The following is an 18,876-nucleotide window of genomic DNA, read 5'->3' as shown; positions in this document are numbered from 1 at the left end:
AATGGATTATGGACAATTGCTTTCTCAGGGATTAAGAGTAAAAATGAGCAAATGCAGCTGTTCTTGAGAATCTCCCTCTCTTGAATGATGAGATATAAAGAATATAAAAAAGAAAGCAGACACTGAAGAGTGAATAAATGGCCCAATGCCATATGATATGATTATTGGCCACAAAAATCGTTTGGGGTCTGCAATGGAAACCAACCACACAGAAGATATTGTAAAAAGAGACGATAAATGTTGAAAAGAAAACAAGTACTATTATTAGAAACACTATAGCCATTCATGGAAATGCACAGAAGCTAACAAAGACAAGTAATGTTTCTTCCTTACGCAAATCAGGAAGGAACAGAAAGTTCTGCACAACAAGAAATGTTTTAACGCTGTATTTGGAAGGAAAGAAATGTCTTAACATGACTGCATTTAGTTGGGGAATATTAAGCTTCACTAGGTTTAAATATTTTTTTAAGTGCAAATAAACTGCTGGAAATAGCAAATACTTCACAATTACGCAGTGACTATGTCTATGCAGGCACTGGAACCAGATCAAAACCTAATAATTTCTGAGCAGCTGCCGTTTGATGGTCCTGACCTTTAAGCACTTAAAACCAAAATCTCCTGAAAGCCTCCTTTCAAACCTTCTTCCAATTCTCAAGATCTCTCTCAAAGGCTAGCATGAACCTTACCAAAGCAGGTATTCCCATCTGCTGAGAACAGAGTGGGATTAGATGACTACACTGAATGTCACTGTAGCGCAGCAGAGAGTTCACTAAGAGACAGCTGAAGTGACAGCTAACATTTACAACTTAGCAAACAGTTCTGAGTGCTTTATAAAAAGGGGAAGCAAAACATCGAGTTGAAAGATATAAAGATCTATATTAAAGGTGCAATTCCTGCAAATAATTCTATGAACAAATGCTGTATTTGTGTGAAGGCTCTAGCTGAAAGAGTTCTTTCTCATCATAACGAACTTGCTGGTAAGCATTGCATCTGTATACACCTGAGCCAGGACACAGATAAAATTGTACTCATTCTGTGTTCAGAAATTATCCAGGCTTTGGAAGACTCAGAGTTCTTTATTTGTAACATTTCAGCTGGAACAAGAGTCAACACGAAGCATTAAGAAATTAAGTGATCCACTAATATTTACTAAAATCAAAATGGAATGTCAATCAAATTATCATCTCTGGCTTGAATTTTATATCCTGTAATCAAAAAGATATTTGACAACTAACATGCAGCTTCTATCTGTCAGTTGCAACAACCTCAGCAGGCTGAGAGAAGGTGCCGCTTAAAAGATCTATCAATCTTCAGGAGGGTAATGTGCAATTTATTCTGCACACAGAAAATATAATGCCATTTGGAGGGAGAGACAAAGGAAACAGGTCAACTGAGCTAAAATAGAACATTTTTAGAGAGAGAGAGAGAGAGATGCATATATATATAAATTTAGTTTCACTGAATACTTAGCAGCTCCAGCTGAGGTAGCTGGCTTTATCTAGAAAAAAACCTGGCTCCTGCAATACCACTGTCTTCACACTACACCTGATACATGCCTAAAGTTAATTTACTGGAAAGACTAATTTGGAAGCAAACAATACTTAGCTATCAGTCAAGCCTCTTACTGCCAATACTTCTGATGTAAACACTAACAGAAGTTTTTCTAAACATTAGCTAATTAGATCAATAGTTTTCTGTATTATTTCAGACAAATACATCTATGTGTGTAATAAGAACTAACTTACCAAGTATCTTTCTTCATTAAAGTCATATTCTTTTGGGAAGCACTGATTATATCCAAGTCAAAAAGATGCAAGTTAATTGACTCTACAAGTCTAGCAGAATGCTAAATAATATCAAAGAGTAAGAAAGCTTCTTCAAGGGCAATTCCAAAGATAAAAGAGTAGAAGAATGGACTTCCATATAAAATTAGCAAGCCTTAAATTTCTTACTGGCTCTAAAGTGACAAACATTAGCCTCAATAAGCATTAAAAAAATGTCCAAAATGTTTTCCTCCTCCTAAAAACCACATGCCAATGTCTCTTATTTCTGTATATTCTAACTAGATTCTAGCAAATTTATAAAACACTGATTCAGTAGATTAAGCATATTTGAAAAATCCTCACAAGGAGCATCAAGCCCAACTGTCTTTCCTGCCCCTTGAGACAAGGTACCATTCTGAACAAATGTATATATACATCACTTCATTTTTTCAACTGGTACTTAATCCGACTGCACGCTTCAAAAGTAAAGCAATTATGGGATTTTCAAACTACAAAAGCATTCCAGTGTGCATTCCTTCTATTGGTGCAAATTATGTAATTTTCAGGGACTGAAAAGGGAAAAGAGAATCCTGAAGACCATGGGAACATCCTAGGACTTCTGCATTAACTAAATGAATATATGGAGACCTTTCAGTATGGGATGCACACACTGTGACTTCGAGTGCAGTGATCTGATATAGAGAAGTGAATGGATGTTTGGAACAGGAACAGAAGGGAGAAGAAAAGCAATCAGCATTCTTTACTTTTAAGTGGAAAACAAACAATTATCTATCATTTATATTGTGCAGTTGTTTATGAATAAGAAGTAACTGAGAGCTGCACTTCACTTTCCGGCTCTTCAAAATTTAAGCAAATTTTAAGAAGTTTTAAGTATCCACAGTGATTAAAAACAGTAAGAAAACCCCAGCACACTAATCTCACTTATTCTGTTTGCAATATTGTGACAACATTAAAGAGATTTGATTAGCCAATCCCATATTGACTTTCCCATGAGATAAACGCCTGAAAACTACCATTCTGCACCGAAGGAGAAAGTAAGTTTTCTTATATATTGTCTCTGTAAAGTATCATTCTGATTTGCACCAAAGATATTACTAACACATATTTTCCTTTAGCTTAAGAAAATGCCAGTTGGCAATCTATTTAAAGATGGACCTATTACTAACCTTTTTGTATCTCCTTTTTGGACTTTTACCCAGTGTTCCACTTGAGCCATGTTACTTTTTCTTTGAAACTGCTTATCTGGATTTGCTCTGGGAACAAACCCTCTTTTATATGAGCCAGTACCATTCTGCTCCACTAGGCCAGCACTCACACTTAATGAACTAGGAAGGGTTCCGTTCTTCTCAGCTGGCTGAGGTTGAGCTACTTGGGACCACGATGCCTTCGATGCATTCGTTAAGTCTGGAAATAATGAATCAGCTTCTGTTAACACATGCTTGGCCTTTCCCTTTTTAGTTTCCAGAGTTCCTTTTCTGTGAATATAAGGCTCCTCCTCCTCCTTTTCTCTTCTTATCTCTTCGCGCTTATCATATCCAAGCATTTCAGCTGATTTTGGATAACTTTCTTTTGTATCTGTAATCTCTCCCTTCACACACCCTTTACTGGCATCCACATGATTGACTTGGGGAACAGCTTGCTGATCCACTTTTTCAGTTTCTCTGAAAAGAAAATACATGTCAGTAATGAACACTGTAATTGTGAAAAGTTGATGTGGTCTCATTACTTTTTCAGAAAGAATACTCACATAAGTATTCTGCAGGCTGTGATATAACTGACATGTTAAGATAGATATGTTCACCAAACTCAGTTGTTATCCCAGTTAGACAAAAGTTACCTTTACAGTGTTGTCAAGGAGGCAGAAATTACTTATTGGCGTCGGTAAAAATGACTGAAAATATTAATTTTGTCAAAAGAAGTGTTCAACTTGTGTAATATTATGTACAAAAAGATATAAAAGAGAAAGTCTTCCTATCCTAGGAAATGCTGAAAGCCAAAAAAAACAAAACCAAACTGCCAACTGCTCAGTGCAAAGTAAAAAAAAGTCTCTTTGTATCTTCGTAGATGCTTTAAGGACTAGTCATTTCTGGCCAAGAGAACAGAGCAATATCTACATTTGAGTCAATACTATTGTCCAGGGAATTTCTATAGGAGGGCTATTTCTGAAACAAACAAACAAAAAAACAAATTTAAAAATGTCCATTGCTCCTAACACATGCTGCAGCGCACACTAGTTTACTTATTTACCTTACTGCCTAAATATTTCAAAAAGTCCACACTAGAAATCTTGATACTAAACTTCGAACATGCTATAAAATGTCTAAGGATCCTAAAAGTTTCATGTGGCTTTTGACACACAGCATACTTAATTTGCAATTTTCTTCATCTCCTTATAGCAATAACCTTCTTGACAACATTTTCTTCTCTCACAATTCAATGGGATATCATTGATCTCAGAGTAGCACCTCATCTTTGAAATTAAGTTCAGATTCTTTATGGAAGGTAAATTCTGAGTAACACAATTGTTTTCTCTTCAGTCTACTTAGAAATGAATAGTCTACTTAGGAGGAAGGACACTGGATCAATACTTCTAATGTGCCCAATTCCCCAGTGTTTCTTTTAATTATTCCTTATAAAGATGATAAAGAAAAATCCAGGTACCAGGTTATATGTTACTTGAAATTTAAATGAAATCCTGAAAGTCTTAATATAGGATGCAAAGCTCTGGAAGAGATGTTGATCCTTTGCTTACATATGACTGGCCAAAAGAAAGCAGTAGTGCAAGATACTCTGAGAAACTGCACGTGACATTTTAATCCTCACAGCCCCAGTGGTTAAAAGCAGGGTTGTCTCACAGTACAGTCTTCTTTCACATGCAGTTGTAGGGAAAGAAACACATTCCAAAGCCAAAACATCAAGAAAGCTACATCAATTTTAAGAAAAGGAAAAACCTGAAAATACATTTTGGCACAGCTGAATTTGTTCATAATTAGTTCATAACTGCATAAATTAGTTATTATTATAAATTAATATCAATTAACTCTCTGCACTTATGAGTTACCCATCTTTAACGTCCTTTCCCCCCTTAACAGCACTTTAATCCTAGTTCTAAATGCTCATTTGAAACAAGTCATTAGACTTCTGTCTTTCCTCTTTTACTTATCTCTCCTAAAGCATGTCAATTGGTTCTCACAGGTGTAGGAATCTGCTCACAGAAACTGTAACTTTTTAATTGCAATTCCTTAAAATATTATATATATATATATATATATATATATATAAAAATTAATCCGTGTCATTAAATGTAAGCACACAATTTGATGTACACACGAATACTGAACACCAGGTTTTCCTAATTAATATCAGTGAACTGATTTGCAACAGAATGTGAATGAAAAATAATTATTTTTTTTAAATGGGAATGAGTTTCATCCACATATTTACAAACAACACTCTCGGAAATCACCGTGATTTCCAAGACATAAATCAAACGTGATTTATATAACACATATTTAATTTAAAAAGCCAACAGCTTCTGTATGGAACTTGCCTCTTCAGTGAAGAGCGTGTTTGCATAAGAGCAGCTTGGTTCATAGCCCGGATCCAGCCATTCATATCCTCCTGGGTATCAGCACTGAAGTAGTATGTCCTCATCCCTGAATGCTCTGCCTGAGAGCCAATAACAGAATTCTTATTATAAATATATGCCCGCATACCTGTATGAACAGCCTGGGAGGAGAAAAAAAAAAAAAAAAAAAGAAATAAAAATCAGAACAGCTCTTTCATTTTTTCCCCCCACTAAAAAATTTACTGAAAAAAAAACCCTTCCGGATTCTGTGACTGCTGATTGAATCTTGGGTAAATTATCACACTGCCAAAATGGGCTGTAGTGCAGTGAACTCAGATGGCAGTTCAATTTTCACTGAAATTCCTCTGCCTCATTCTAGAACTATTAAGCTAAAAGTACAGTGCTTCTGTTTTTCATAGTAGGAAATTTCAGCTTTTCATTTTCTTTTAATTGATGCATTTCATTTGTAATAAATATTATACTAAAAAAATCTAAGAAATCCTCGATGAGACGTGTATAAGCAAGTCAATTTTCCCAGCTCATTTAATAAAGCAATTTATGCAGACAAAACACAGACAAAATTTCAAGCAATTAAACTGCTTATTTAAGAATTGATTATAATGCCTGTTAAGATCTTTTGGTTACAGCATGCACTTGAACATATATTAGCTGCAAAATCACAAGACTTACTGATAAAGTTAGTAATCCTGATGGAACTATCACAGCACATAATATACTGACAAGTATCTTTGCACACCAAAATACTCCATGAAATTCCACTGCAAACTAGAGGTATTTCACAATTCCTCCATAAATTTGTTCAATATTCAAATGTATTCAACATGGAATGTCTTCATAACTCCAGGCTAGTTGAATTTAATAAAATCTCACCCACATTTGTATAAGTGATAGTATAGATATTACTAAGTCATACCAGTCCTGAAACACTTACTATATTTCCTCAAAGTTATTTTACAGATGTGCTTCAGATTAGTAGGGAGAGATTCATCTCCTTACTTTCCAAAAAAACTGAAGATAGTATACGCTGCTTCAAAGCTCTTTTATGATATTAAAATGAAATTAGTAATTTAAATTCCATTTTATAAAACTAAATCTGCTATCACGCACAAAAACTAATAGCATGAAACGCTGCTGAGACAGGGTTTTTTTAAAAAGAAAAAAATTATATCAACGTTTTAATTTGGTCACATCTTCTTTTAGAGGTTAAATGTATTTTGCAAACCTTCCCTAAATAATTGGTCTCTTTATATTGATGAAAACTTCTTCCCATCATTATTCCAAATGAAATAAAAAACCACTCTACAATCATAGATGGCTTCAGAAACACAACAACAGTTTTGACAAAACCCAGGCTATTTAATCCAGTGCAGCCCTCCCTAAGCATTATAATTTCAGTTGTTTACCCTAAATTTCCAAAATTACCATACTCTTAGAGACTTGTATCAACAATTTCAAAGAGCAAAATACGTGCTTGCTAATAGAGTGCTTTCAAATTCTGTGGAAAATTTCCTCCCTTTCTATTGCAGCCTGTTCTCCCAAATGTGTGAAAGGTGGCCTTTCCCTTCTGCACCCCAAGCAAGGAAGCCTGAGTTTGCTTTGAAAACTGGAGACAAGCAGAACAGTCAGCTACAAAAAGAAGGAGCAGAAGAAGGAAGAGGAAGAAAAGGTTGCATAAAGAAGTCCAAGACTCTCTTCTGCCCGAAAGAGTCTCTGCTTCCCAACAGCACTGGCCAGTAAGGGAATACAAGGTGATTTCTCCTCCATTCCCACAATTAGCTACCTACCTTAATACAGGAAAACAGGACCTCCACACATTAAACAGTAGCTCTGACCAATCACATATTTAAGAATTGAAAGACTTTGTTCATGTTTGCCTGGTTCAGTTCTTTGGGTTTTCTTTGTTGTTACTGAGGGTTGTCTTTTTTTTTTTTTTTTGCCATTTTGACTGCACTAAAATGCTCAAAGCAAATATGATATGAATATTAATTCATTTCAATTTATGTTTAGTGTCCAGTGTATGAAGAGACAAAAACTAGCAGCTTCAGATATAAAGGAAAATGGTGATTTTAATGTGAGACTTTAGGACTACATTACTCCTTCAGAGATCACATTGAGCCCATAGAAGGTGTTAAAATTCAGAAGTGAAGTGACTCCTGTAGAAAACCAGACTACATATGCCCCACTGCAGATGGTGCAGTAGGACCCAACCATTCACTGGTTATACACCTGCTTATAAGAAACAAAAGCTTGGGTAACTATCAGCAGCAACTGTGTAGCACATCAAGAAATGGATTTAACAGCTATCTTAACTGACCTGTACATCCCAATCAGCATAACCCACCTGCACTTCAGGTTCTCTTTCAGCTGTGCATGCTGAACACAGCTGAAAGCACTGCCTAAGAGGCTCTAGGTGAAAACGGTATAAAAATGCAAACTGTGTTGCACCATTCTCCCTTGAGACTGGAGCTATCACAGCCATAAACATTCACAGCTTCAGAAGGGATAATAGAGATGGTGTGCAATAATCAACAAACACAACATTCTGAAGTTTGTAATATAAAACACTGGTTAAAGGAAAATTTAAATTTATTTCAGTTATTTATTAGTAGCATATCTTATATGCAAGAAAGCACTTTGTGCCAATGGCCTGTAGCTGTAACTGCTAGCAGACAGAAGCCAGCAGGTTTTTTGGTTTGGGTTTTTTTTTTTTTAAAGCAAAAGCCATTAGGATGACTACAGCATACTAAAAAGCCTAAAACACAGCACATGCGCACATGTACGCCACACACACAACAGGGAAAAAATAATATTGGTACCTATTCATGCATTCAGATGCCTTAATGTAGATACACTGAGAAGAAAAGCAGTCTCTCTCCCATAGTGCACAGTAGGAGAAATGGACAGTAAACCCCAAGAGCATATCAACAGGACAAGACAAGGACAAAAAGTTAAACAAGTTAAAATCAGTAAAAGATTCATGTTTCCAAGACAATATTTAACAAAAGACTATACTAAAAGTAACTAATGCCTACAGCAGTTACGTTCACGTCCACTTGTTCAAAATTCCTAGGAGAGAATAAGCCACCATTCATAGGACAAATGGATGGGGAAGGGAATAGTTTTCTAATAACTGCAAATTTTCAAAATCAGTTCTCTCAATAAGCTATAATGTACACTTTGATATTTATGAACCATTCATGAGTAAAAATTGAAATAATACTCCGACCCTTCACTATGAACTCAACAACAGCACACTACAATCTAACTCGTTTTTCATCCTCAAATAATATTGAGCTTTTAAAGGATTTGTAGAAACTTGAACACTCCCCTCTTCCAGATTTTAAAATAGCACCCCTCAAATTTATAGACCTTGGCATTTCTTCACCTGACTCCCCACACTAGGAGAAGTTCTATAAGCAATATGGGAGCCTAAGGAAGCAACACTGATTCAGAGAACATAAAGGAACAAACTGTGTCAATTTTCTTTTTTTTTTTTTTTTTTTAGGAAAATCACTGAGATCAAGGAAACAGATATGAAGTTTGCTCTGGTCCCAGCAGGTCTAAGCAATGAACAAATACTTCCATTAGTAAGACCTAGAGTGTCAATAATAAAGAGATGGGTTTTTTTAAACCCAAGCTGCAGTAGCCTCCTTTGGAAGTAATGATTTGGCCTGGCTTGCAAGGCTCTGAATGTTCTCATGCTGAAAAGGTGAACCTCTGAAAAAATGTTAAAAGTAGTATCGAAATAAAAAGTTGTAACACGTGTCTCCAATGCTACTTCCTACCTCGTACAGGAACACCAGAACATTCTTCACTGACTTTATCTGGTATCAAGATATGCACCTAAATACAAATATATACTTGCATACACTGTCTTTGTATGAAGTTTTCTTGTTTTCTTTACAGCTAACTCTGGTAGGCCTTCCAAATTTCTCAATTTTTAATACTGTCAGATTCATATAAATATGTTTACTTTCAGTAGTCTCTCTTATATTTTAACACATATAGATCAATTAAAAATAATTTTCATTATTGAGGACAAGGCTTCTAAAGAGACTGTGATGACATGAACGTTCATAAACTGATACTATCCATGTTTAAAACTGACCTATTACTAAAACATACAGTCAATTCTCGGTTAATCACAAGGAGTATTTCCAGCTATATATTAATGTTATGTAAGCCTTTTCACATTATAAATCTAAACACTGGATTTGTGCTCACTTACATTCATATCAACAAAAAAATTACTGTACTTTAAAATACAGCAATTAGATTAATTAAATATCTTTAGGACATTAGCTACCAACTAAATATGCAGTAAGAACCCTGAGTTCTAAGCTGTCATATAGCTTAGTGACAGTAGCTTACAGCTAGTCACAGCACTTGGCTTGGGCCAAATAAATAATGTGAAAAAACTGTGAAGACAGAGACTTAAAAGCAGAGTTTCTAAACAAAACAATTTAACACACATACTGCTACACTTCAAAGTAGGGGTCTGATTGCATTTGAAAAGCCTGTACCCAGTTCTGCAGGCCTATGATTGTTAAACACCCAAAGAGACACAAGAGCTTAAAGCTGGGCCTCAGGAGGTGATGAATGGAAAAGGATTTTGAGAACTCCTGCGGTGCACATTTTAAATTATCAGGGTTTAACATATATGCCCTACTGAGCATGTATTTTACAAACCTCCAATCCAAATCATGTGCAAAAAGCATCCATGTATTTGCTGCGTGAATTTCCTTCCTCTAGTTTTGCAAACAAACATGTTGATTTTTTTTCTGCAGTTTTACTGTTTCCCTTGCTTCAAAACCCACTGCCACTTAAAACAGCCACTTAAAATGGGAGCCAATACCTCCACTGTAACAGAAGATTTACAACAACCTGAATAAAGGACAAGACAAATGTAAAAAGTGACATGGCACATTCTCCCACTCATTCAGGTCTTAAATGCAAAAAAGTCTTATCTTTATTTTGGGCTTAATCTGCTTGCGTGTTCTATTCCTGGTTGCACTATGCTGCGAGACAGAATGTCCGTCTACGCTCTGGATATCGAAGGGTACTGAGGAGATTAGATAAAGGTAATGGCTGGTGAGTGATGGAATGCCAGGACGGTCGTGCTCCTGCTGCTGTGCGCCCACAGCCAACTCAGTGTCCACGGAACGTCAGCGCTGGACAGGGTCCATACAAACAGGAATCTTACAAAATCCTCCTACTGGCCTACGAGTTCGTTCTGAATTAAATAAAACCCCAGCATCAAGCCTGCAGTCAATCATCAAACACCTAAAGCAGAGTTAAAATTGGGCCGATAAACTAATACATGAAATGTTGAGGGGTTTTTTATAGAGATTCCTAGCATAAACTTTCCTTTGCTATCAACACCCTATTTCTATCTATATCAACCTTTTAGTAACAAGTCTGTGTTGAAAGTCTCAGGTTACAGGCTCATGCTGATTTTCAGAAAAAGACTCAGATTAAAGACCTGGTAGAGCTCATACAGGTATGATATCCTAAAAGGAACAGTCTGTATTTGCTTCTGAAAATGTTTAACCATGATCACACACCATGGATTCTGCTCCATGGGAAAGGAGAGCCACAACCTGGGCAGTGGTGACTGAAGAGCGTGTGTGTAAACACTGTTTCAATAAAATAAAAAGCAGGGAAGCCTGGAAGAGTATATTGAGTTCTTCTCTTTCAGTATACATTTCTTGCTAGGAAAAGGCTCTAGAAGAGGAAGGCTTTATGAATCACACTCAGAAAACAGTGGAGTGGAATGTTTCTCTTAAACAAAGGTTCCTTTGTAGCATATCCTGCTATCTCATGCTCAGTGCATTTGAAAAAGTACAATAAATATTTCCACAAAGTGCACTCAGTGTTTTTAAACATATTTCCCAAGTTAATATTTGTTTAATAAATTTCAAACCATTATCCACTTGAACACAGAACCGAAAGTAATAAGAGGCAGTCTCAATTTTAAAACACCCCCAAAAAATTAAAATGCAAGGGAAAATATAGTCTGAGCAGATGTTCTTCATAATTTCAGCACAGAAAATATTTAAACAGAGAGTTTCCTTCTAGATCTCCTAAAGTATGCCTGATCAAAACCTGGTTTGTAAATTATTTTTTTAAAGTACATAGCTCATTTGCTTGACAGAAAAACCAGTTCTGCTCCAAATATTGGTAGACTTTAAATCTGCCACAGGCACATAAGTTTTCAAACTTTGCCTCAGTGGTGTAGCTCAGACAGTCACTTAGAGTCAGGTTTTTACACTGCCGAGAAGAAATATATGGTTTATTTCATATTTGTGGGCTTTTATAATGAAGACTAGAAGTGTAAATTATACAATTACATTTTTTTAGAAAAAGAAAAATACACAAAACCAACTTCAGACTATATCAAATAAGAGTACTTTTTCCTTTTAAAAGTCCATGCCACTTAGGATGTCTGTAGCTTCCTCCCAAAAAAGGAGAGAAAAATTGGTTACTCTTTTTCCCTTTGAAATCAGGAAAAGAAACACCAAGAGCTACAGTATTGTCATTTTCCAACTGTGAGAACTAAGCTATTTCTTTTATTTATAAAAAACCACAACAAAGCCAAACAGACATCAGTCTATTATGAGATCAAGTACTCTATAAATAAGAAAATCTTTCTTTCAATTTGTAGACAGTACTGGAACAACTTATTGATACTAATTTCTGATTTTAGAAACAGGATCTTTACTCACAGACACTTCATTAAGCTCTAAAGACACTTACAAAGTAACAGACATGAATGTCAATTCATAAGCAACAAAAAAGTGCTATGTCACATTTTGACAGGCAGCCAATAAACCTGTCTACTTTTAAAAAATAATAAACAGATTAGGAAAACAGATGATGTTTCTGTTTACAGAAGCAGCATTTCTAATGCAAATAAACTATGATTGGTTAATAAGGTTTGTAAACTGTACCTTAAAAGAAAACTTGCGATTTATACGATCTTCAGGTCCAACTGGAGATATGACATAACTAGGCAAGGGTATGCTCCCCAGAACAGATTCTTCTCTGCTGTCTGTTGAAGGAAAAAAAATAGAATTTAATTCCCTGCACTATTCAGTGGGCTAACAACACATTCTCCTTTATGGGCACACAGACAACAGTCGTTCAGTAGAAAGAAGAGTGGTTCAGACTGGATATAAGGAAAATAATTTTCCCCATGAGGACAGAGCAGCAAGGGAACAGGCCAACCAGGATGGCTGTGCTATCTCCATCCTTGGAGGTTTTCAAGGTCTGACTAGATTAAGCCCTGAGCAACCTGGGCTGACTCCTTTCCCGACCCTGCTTTCACCAGGCAGTAGGACAAAAGACCCTTCTGACCCGAACTCACTTGTGACTCAACACTAAAACTACACACAGAAAAATGTTTTATTTTTAAAGAAACAAGATTGAATTTTTTTTTTAAATCAGTTTGGTTTTTTATTGAGGTTTGTTCTTTTCTTGGGGGGTGAGTGGGTGGATGTTGGTTTTTTAGGTTCAGCCAGAAGACTACACTTCAAGAATAAAGCTTATTGTGCCAAATGAACTGTGACAGGTTGCATGACATGACGGACCTTCCATTTAGCATTGTTCATCTAGGCTAATTGCTATAATTAGGAAACCTCTATTACTGCTGGCTCTAAGTGATCATCAGTAAAAATGCAGTGCCTAGGAATATGAATTCCAAGTTTCATGTTCTGTAATCCTTTCAATCTTCAAAAGCAATATTCAAAACTTGAAAATAGCCTTATGTAATACCATTATTCCTAATTTGGCCTAAGATCACATCTAACCTTTTTTTGGTAGATTACTGGATTCAGAAGTTCTCACTCTTACATTGTCCCCTGGATTAAAGCTGAATCAGTACCCTGATCTGGCCATAGAAAGTTCTCAAAAAACAGATCTCCAAGTGCAAGCAGGTAGGTAACACAATACAGACCAGACATGGGATAAATCTTATTTATTGCAGTCAAGTGTTCTGCAATGTAAACCTTGGCATATATCAAAGATAAGTTTTAAGACAAAATATCATACAGTATCTCCTGCTTCCCCTACTCTAGCCCCAAATTAGCTGCGCACTATAAATGTACAGACAAACACCTGTTTCTCTATTCATCTTCTCAGAATACCTAACTATAGCTGAACAGCTCAATTAGTTCATTAATTTAGTGTGATTTGTACAGGAGAACTGTTACAGACTAACTCAAAACAGCGAGTATCTACTCACCTTTGTAGTAAAACAAACAATAATCAGCAAGCACAAACCATCGCCTTTTCCATAATCGCATTCCAGAGCTATCCTGAAATGCAAGAAATGCAACACACTTTTCATTTAATGGAAGTTAAAAGCTTTTCATACAATGCTGATCCAGTGAGTAGTTTATCAGAAGTTTACCTAAATATGATTAATACTTGCAAAACAAGTGCTTTCTATTTTAGCAAAACATTATGTACTAAGAAAGATAAGAGGCAAAACATCCAGCTATAAAATAATGAGGGTAGAATATTCCAACTGCTAATTTTCATTAAGTAATTAGACTTGCATCCCTAACAGCATTCAGATTAACTTTATACACAATCAATGCATATTTAATCTACACAGATTTATCTGCAATAAAGAAACAAAATATACTTCCGGATGGCACAGACTCCAACAAAAATTGCCTGTAGACCAACACAAAAATCACTACACAGTTGTGAAGTATGACATCAGATTTCAGGTAATGATATCCTATAATTCTACAGTCAATCTCCATATGTTACCCATGCCTAAAACATAATTTAATAAAATATTCCTTAGGAAATAAAACAGGGTGCATAACGTGCAAATTTTAATGAAGTATAATATAATATGCCAGTGGAGATCCATATATATCTATCTCTATCCATATATATATATATATATATATATCTCACCTTGTCAAAATGAGTAATATTTGCATTGAAATTAATTTTAGAAGCTTGTGAAATTGCCAGACTGTAACCTGAGGAAGTACAACTTATTCAGCTCAGGTAGGCTTTGATAAGACCAGCAGCATAGAAAGTATCTTCAGGCTTTAAGAGTTAATAAGCAGAGGGAAGGGGACAGAAGGAAACAGGATATACAACATTGCTCCAGCTATTGCTCTCCTCCTTTCTGCAGTCAAATTAAGTATGCAGGGACTTTTTTCCCTTCCCATTTTCATGCTACTATGTTGTCAACACACACTGTGTCCAAGTTCTGATTCTGTCCTGAAAACTAATGGACTTGGGCAGTAAATGTCAACAGAGCTGAGACCAGAACACAGCAGAATTACAGCTCTCCAAGCAGGAGGAAGTGAACGGCTGTCAGCAAATTTCACTTCCCTCTACATACAGAATCATAACTGTAAGCCTCAGATTTCAGCCTTCTCCTACTCATCCCTAAACTTTCCTACTGGATCTCTGGTGATAATCTGGTGGACGCCGACTGCCAAATTAGAAGCAGGGAAGTATTCTCATACAACAAACAGCTTTATTTACTTATTGCACTCAAGGATGTGCTTCTGTCAGGCTTAAGAGTTCAAGATGTTGCAGCTGTAGAAGTCTGTTCACTGATGAAATTCTATAATCCAGCCTTTGCTGGACACTGTTCTTGGTGACAGCAATGTCTGATGAATGGGTCCCTGTTTCCCATAATTTTCTCCCTCCTGCTTTTGGAGAACAAAAGGTATGTGGGTTGGAATTAAGCCTTGATGGGGGTAGAATGGCATAAACAAGCAGATGGAATAAGGTCTTCACAGCCAGTGTTGTTCTGAGGGAGATCAAGATCATCATGGCAAGAAGCCACCAGGATTAAACCGGGAAAATAACAAGATTTAGACAACAATGTTATAGCTTCAACATTTAACCATGATGGCGACGTCCATTTATCATCATTTCCACTTCTGAATCAAACCTCTATGTAAACCTTGGTTTTCACACTCACTGAGCACAAATTCCTCATTACAGAAGCCTGTGGGAATATCCAACACTGCCCTGTGTCACCAACATTTGAGCTTCTGCTTTTTCAGTTACTTGGAAGGCACTTGCTTTTACTTGATGATTGTATTGAAGTATATGAACAGAAACTGGTGATCACATGCATACCTGTTTGTGTAGCCAGCCTCTTACTATAACAGGAACATTGGGATTCCTCCTGATAGCTTGTTCCCTCTTTCCAAAGCTATGCACTTTGCTTCCAGTCTTCACAACCTGTAAAGAAGTACAATGTAGCAGTCATTTTTAAACTGTACTGAGACTCATTTCATATTACAAATAATCTCACTGCAATAACTCATACTTCATTAAACACTAGGAAAGTATTCATAGCATTTTCAAGGGCAAGTAAACAGGTAATGATATTTACAACACGGCAAAGTCAATCTTCCACTTTCATCAACATATTAGTGCCAGGATGGTCTGCCAAGTCCAAGCTGAACTGCAGCAGCACTGATGTGTCAAGTCAAAAAGGCAGAACTATGGAACTTTTAGTATGCCTGGGAAGTATTTTTGAAAGCTCCATGCAAATCTGTCTCTGGTAGCTGGGTGTCAATGCAGTACAAGTCTCTGACACGCACAGGACTTTGAGCAGATGAATCCTACTCTTGCTCTTCTTTGGGTTTTTTGTGTTACTTTTTTGGTTGATTTTATTTTTCTTTCCTGTTTAAATTCAAACAACATTGATAGCTTAATAAAATGCTTGGGCTTTGACCCTGCAAACAGAAGGAGAAGACAGAGTGACGCTCAGGAAGGGAAGAGACCTAGACAGCAGTAAATGGAAATCACGAGAATTGAGTAATGATTTGTTTGTTACCAAAACCTCAGTTTTGACTGACATGGGCAAAACTATTTCAAAAACAAACATAGAAAGCCCATCCATCTGTGAAAAAGCAGGAATCTCTGGATGAATAATTTGCCTGTTCTTTTCCAACCTCAGCACAGTTTGCTCCTCCAATGGCTTTAGGAACCTGAGATGCACACACCACCCTTAGAGTTGTGCCTGACCCCTCCAAGAAAAGAACTGTCCAGATTCCTTCCTACAGTGTCTCACTTTTTAATCTCCTATCTCAGCTCAACAGGGTACAGATGTTCTGTGAGCTGCAGACAAACAACAGCTCTGAAAACGAGTACATTTGTCATGCACAAGGGATAACATCAGAAAAATATCTCATCATACTGCTCCTGCCAGTCAAGCAACACTTGGACTAGAAGACAGCATACATAATAATAAATTATTCTAGCAATATATGATAACTTTAAACGGATTCTATTCATTTTGAGGCCAAGCTTTACCAACCTGCACTATATTTCCTATCTTTATGAAGAGTTAAGATAATAGCTACAAAGAGTAAGAAAAACAATTAGTCCTTTGGTACTATAGCATATAAAACAGAGCCACACATGTTAACACTTGTAAGGAGCTGTCAAAGGGCAGATTTTCTTAGGTACTTTCCCTGAGGTGTGCTCCCCAGGAAGCAGAATGCTGCTTCCAGCTCTGCTGAGGAGTCAGGTGAGATGCATGTCATGGTCATTTCGGTGAAACGCCCTGACATTTTGGTGACAGGAAGTATGGGCTTTTCCCTAGGAGTGACACCTCACCAGATAACCTTGGTGAGAGCCTGCACAGGACTCAGCTGTGCCCCAGAGCACAGGTTATCACCTGAACAGACAGCTCTCTAGGGCTAGCACAAACCCAGAGGCCAGTGTTTCTAAGCAGGTGCTCCTGACACCCAGATGCCAAGAACCAGCTCACAGTAAAAGTCAGGTGAGGATGGTACTGCCGAGATCTCTCAGCCCATTTCTCTGCCATACCTGTGCTAACCCACTCAACTAACAGGCTGCAGAGCACCTGCTTTGGGCAAACACAGCGTGTTGACTTGGACCACAAAAATATTTCTGGGTACTCATGCACAGACGCGAAAGGAAGGAAGAAGCAAGATGTTAGGGATTTTGTGTTTGCTACTGAAAATATTTCAAAAGATAACTTGCAAACCTGTGTCCAAATACCACTTTAAACAAGCACACAAGGGTGTATCACGAGGTCAGTCAAGCTCTGGATGATCATACCATGGCCAATCTATATATGGGTATTTTTTAAGAAAAATGAGAAGTAAACATTTCAGCAGAGTTTTAAAAAATTGTTGCCAAAAGCTAAGATGCAACAACTACAAGGGTGATAAAAATAATGAGGCCCAAATTGTTTAAAGCTCTGAAAGTGAAAAATTCACACTGTGCACCTGAACAGAAATCAATTTACAAAACATACAGAATTTAGTTTCCAAATTTTTCTTTCTCATAGTCCTCCTTGGAAGGTTGGATGAACTGAGGAGCAGTTAAAGTTGATCCTGCTGATCTAGCCTTACAGCAGCATATAATTTGATTTTTTTCATCAGATCCCTTGCCAGTGAGCAAGCACGTTGGTAGTCTCTGATCTTACTTAATTTAAAAAACATCCAGACCATAACGTAGAAAAGTCATCCTTGGACTTGGTCAAAAGACCAAACAATTTCTATTGCATCAATAAAATACCCATAATGGAAACAAAATTATCATTTTATGGTGCTTTATATAATTAAAATTCTCATATCATCTTCAGTATTAATCATCTCATTCTGCTCTAGAATAAAACAAAGCATAACAGACACTGCATGTCACACCTTGCTTCCACTGGCTAGACTAAAGAGTTAGTTTAAAAGAAAAGGTATATATTTTAAACTACTAGTCTGTATTGCAGAAGCCTTTTCCTAACTTAAATTATTCTGATATCATTGTCATGTGTTGAAAAATGCAGGTCAACACAGCTGTCTGTGTCACTGAAAACACAGGAGTCACTTTTGACTTCAGTACATTTGTCATGCTGACTTTGTGAGTAGCACTTAAGTTTTTGTGGGGGGAAAAAAAAAAAAAGTCAAAGAGCCAAAGTTTCCAAATCCCTTTTCAGCACCACCTCATCTTCCTTACAGTAGCTTCCAGCTGAGAAGAAAAGTTGCTAAATTAATTGCAAAATATTATATTTTCTTTTTTTTTTTTAAACTGGACAGCCAAAAAGAAAATGTAGACAGACTTTTATTTGGAACAGATTTTCTAAACAGTAAAAATGAAGACTGCATCTTGGTCAAAGTATGCAAATATATATATATAAGAGAACATATAATTTTCAATCTGGGGAGACTTAAAAAAAAAATGTAAAAAACCCCCAACCCACAAAGCCTCACCTGTTTAAGTCAAACTTTTTCATTCAAAAAGTCTCAGCGTTTCACTTAGAAATGAACTTATGAATTCTTTTGGTATCTCCAAGAAAACGATAAAAAATCCTTATTTTTCAGATAGGAAAAACCAAAGCCCTAAGAAAATCGCACTCTTAATTTTGAGCATTCATATACAGTGGCCGTGAATTAAACATTGTGTTTTACACTCCAGCCCAGCCCCAGACAGTCCCACAGAGCTGGCACCATCACATACCTGTCACCACTGCCTGTTCCTCCCAAC

At 36.6% G+C, this 18,876-nt stretch overlaps 1 protein-coding gene across 7 annotated transcripts in view; it reads right to left on the bottom strand.

Annotated features, from left to right (window-relative positions):
* PLEKHA7 (pleckstrin homology domain containing A7) overlaps positions 1-18,876 on the bottom strand; it is a 156,779-nt gene that overhangs the window by 35,502 nt on the left and 102,401 nt on the right. For 6 of the 7 annotated variants that reach the window (XM_051803946.1, XM_051803951.1, XM_051803950.1 and 3 more), the window contains 5 exons: positions 15,496-15,600; positions 13,616-13,688; positions 12,324-12,424; positions 5,335-5,513; positions 2,951-3,445 (listed from right to left, as the gene is read on the bottom strand). In XM_051803946.1, coding sequence (XP_051659906.1) covers positions 2,951-3,445; positions 5,335-5,513; positions 12,324-12,424; positions 13,616-13,688; positions 15,496-15,600 — 953 coding nt within the window. The remainder of the gene's footprint in view (positions 1-2,950; positions 3,446-5,334; positions 5,514-12,323; positions 12,425-13,615; positions 13,689-15,495; positions 15,601-18,876) is intronic. The other variant, XM_051803947.1, reaches the window with a different exon arrangement.

This window comes from Manacus candei, unplaced genomic scaffold (assembly GCF_025592945.1).
Source record: "Manacus candei isolate 608988 ecotype Guabito, Panama unplaced genomic scaffold, ASM2559294v1 h1tg000060l, whole genome shotgun sequence".
NCBI classification, from domain to species: Eukaryota; Metazoa; Chordata; class Aves; order Passeriformes; family Pipridae; genus Manacus; species Manacus candei.
The sequence above is the reverse complement of the archived record's forward strand: the minus strand, read 5'-3'. Positions and strand labels throughout refer to the sequence as shown.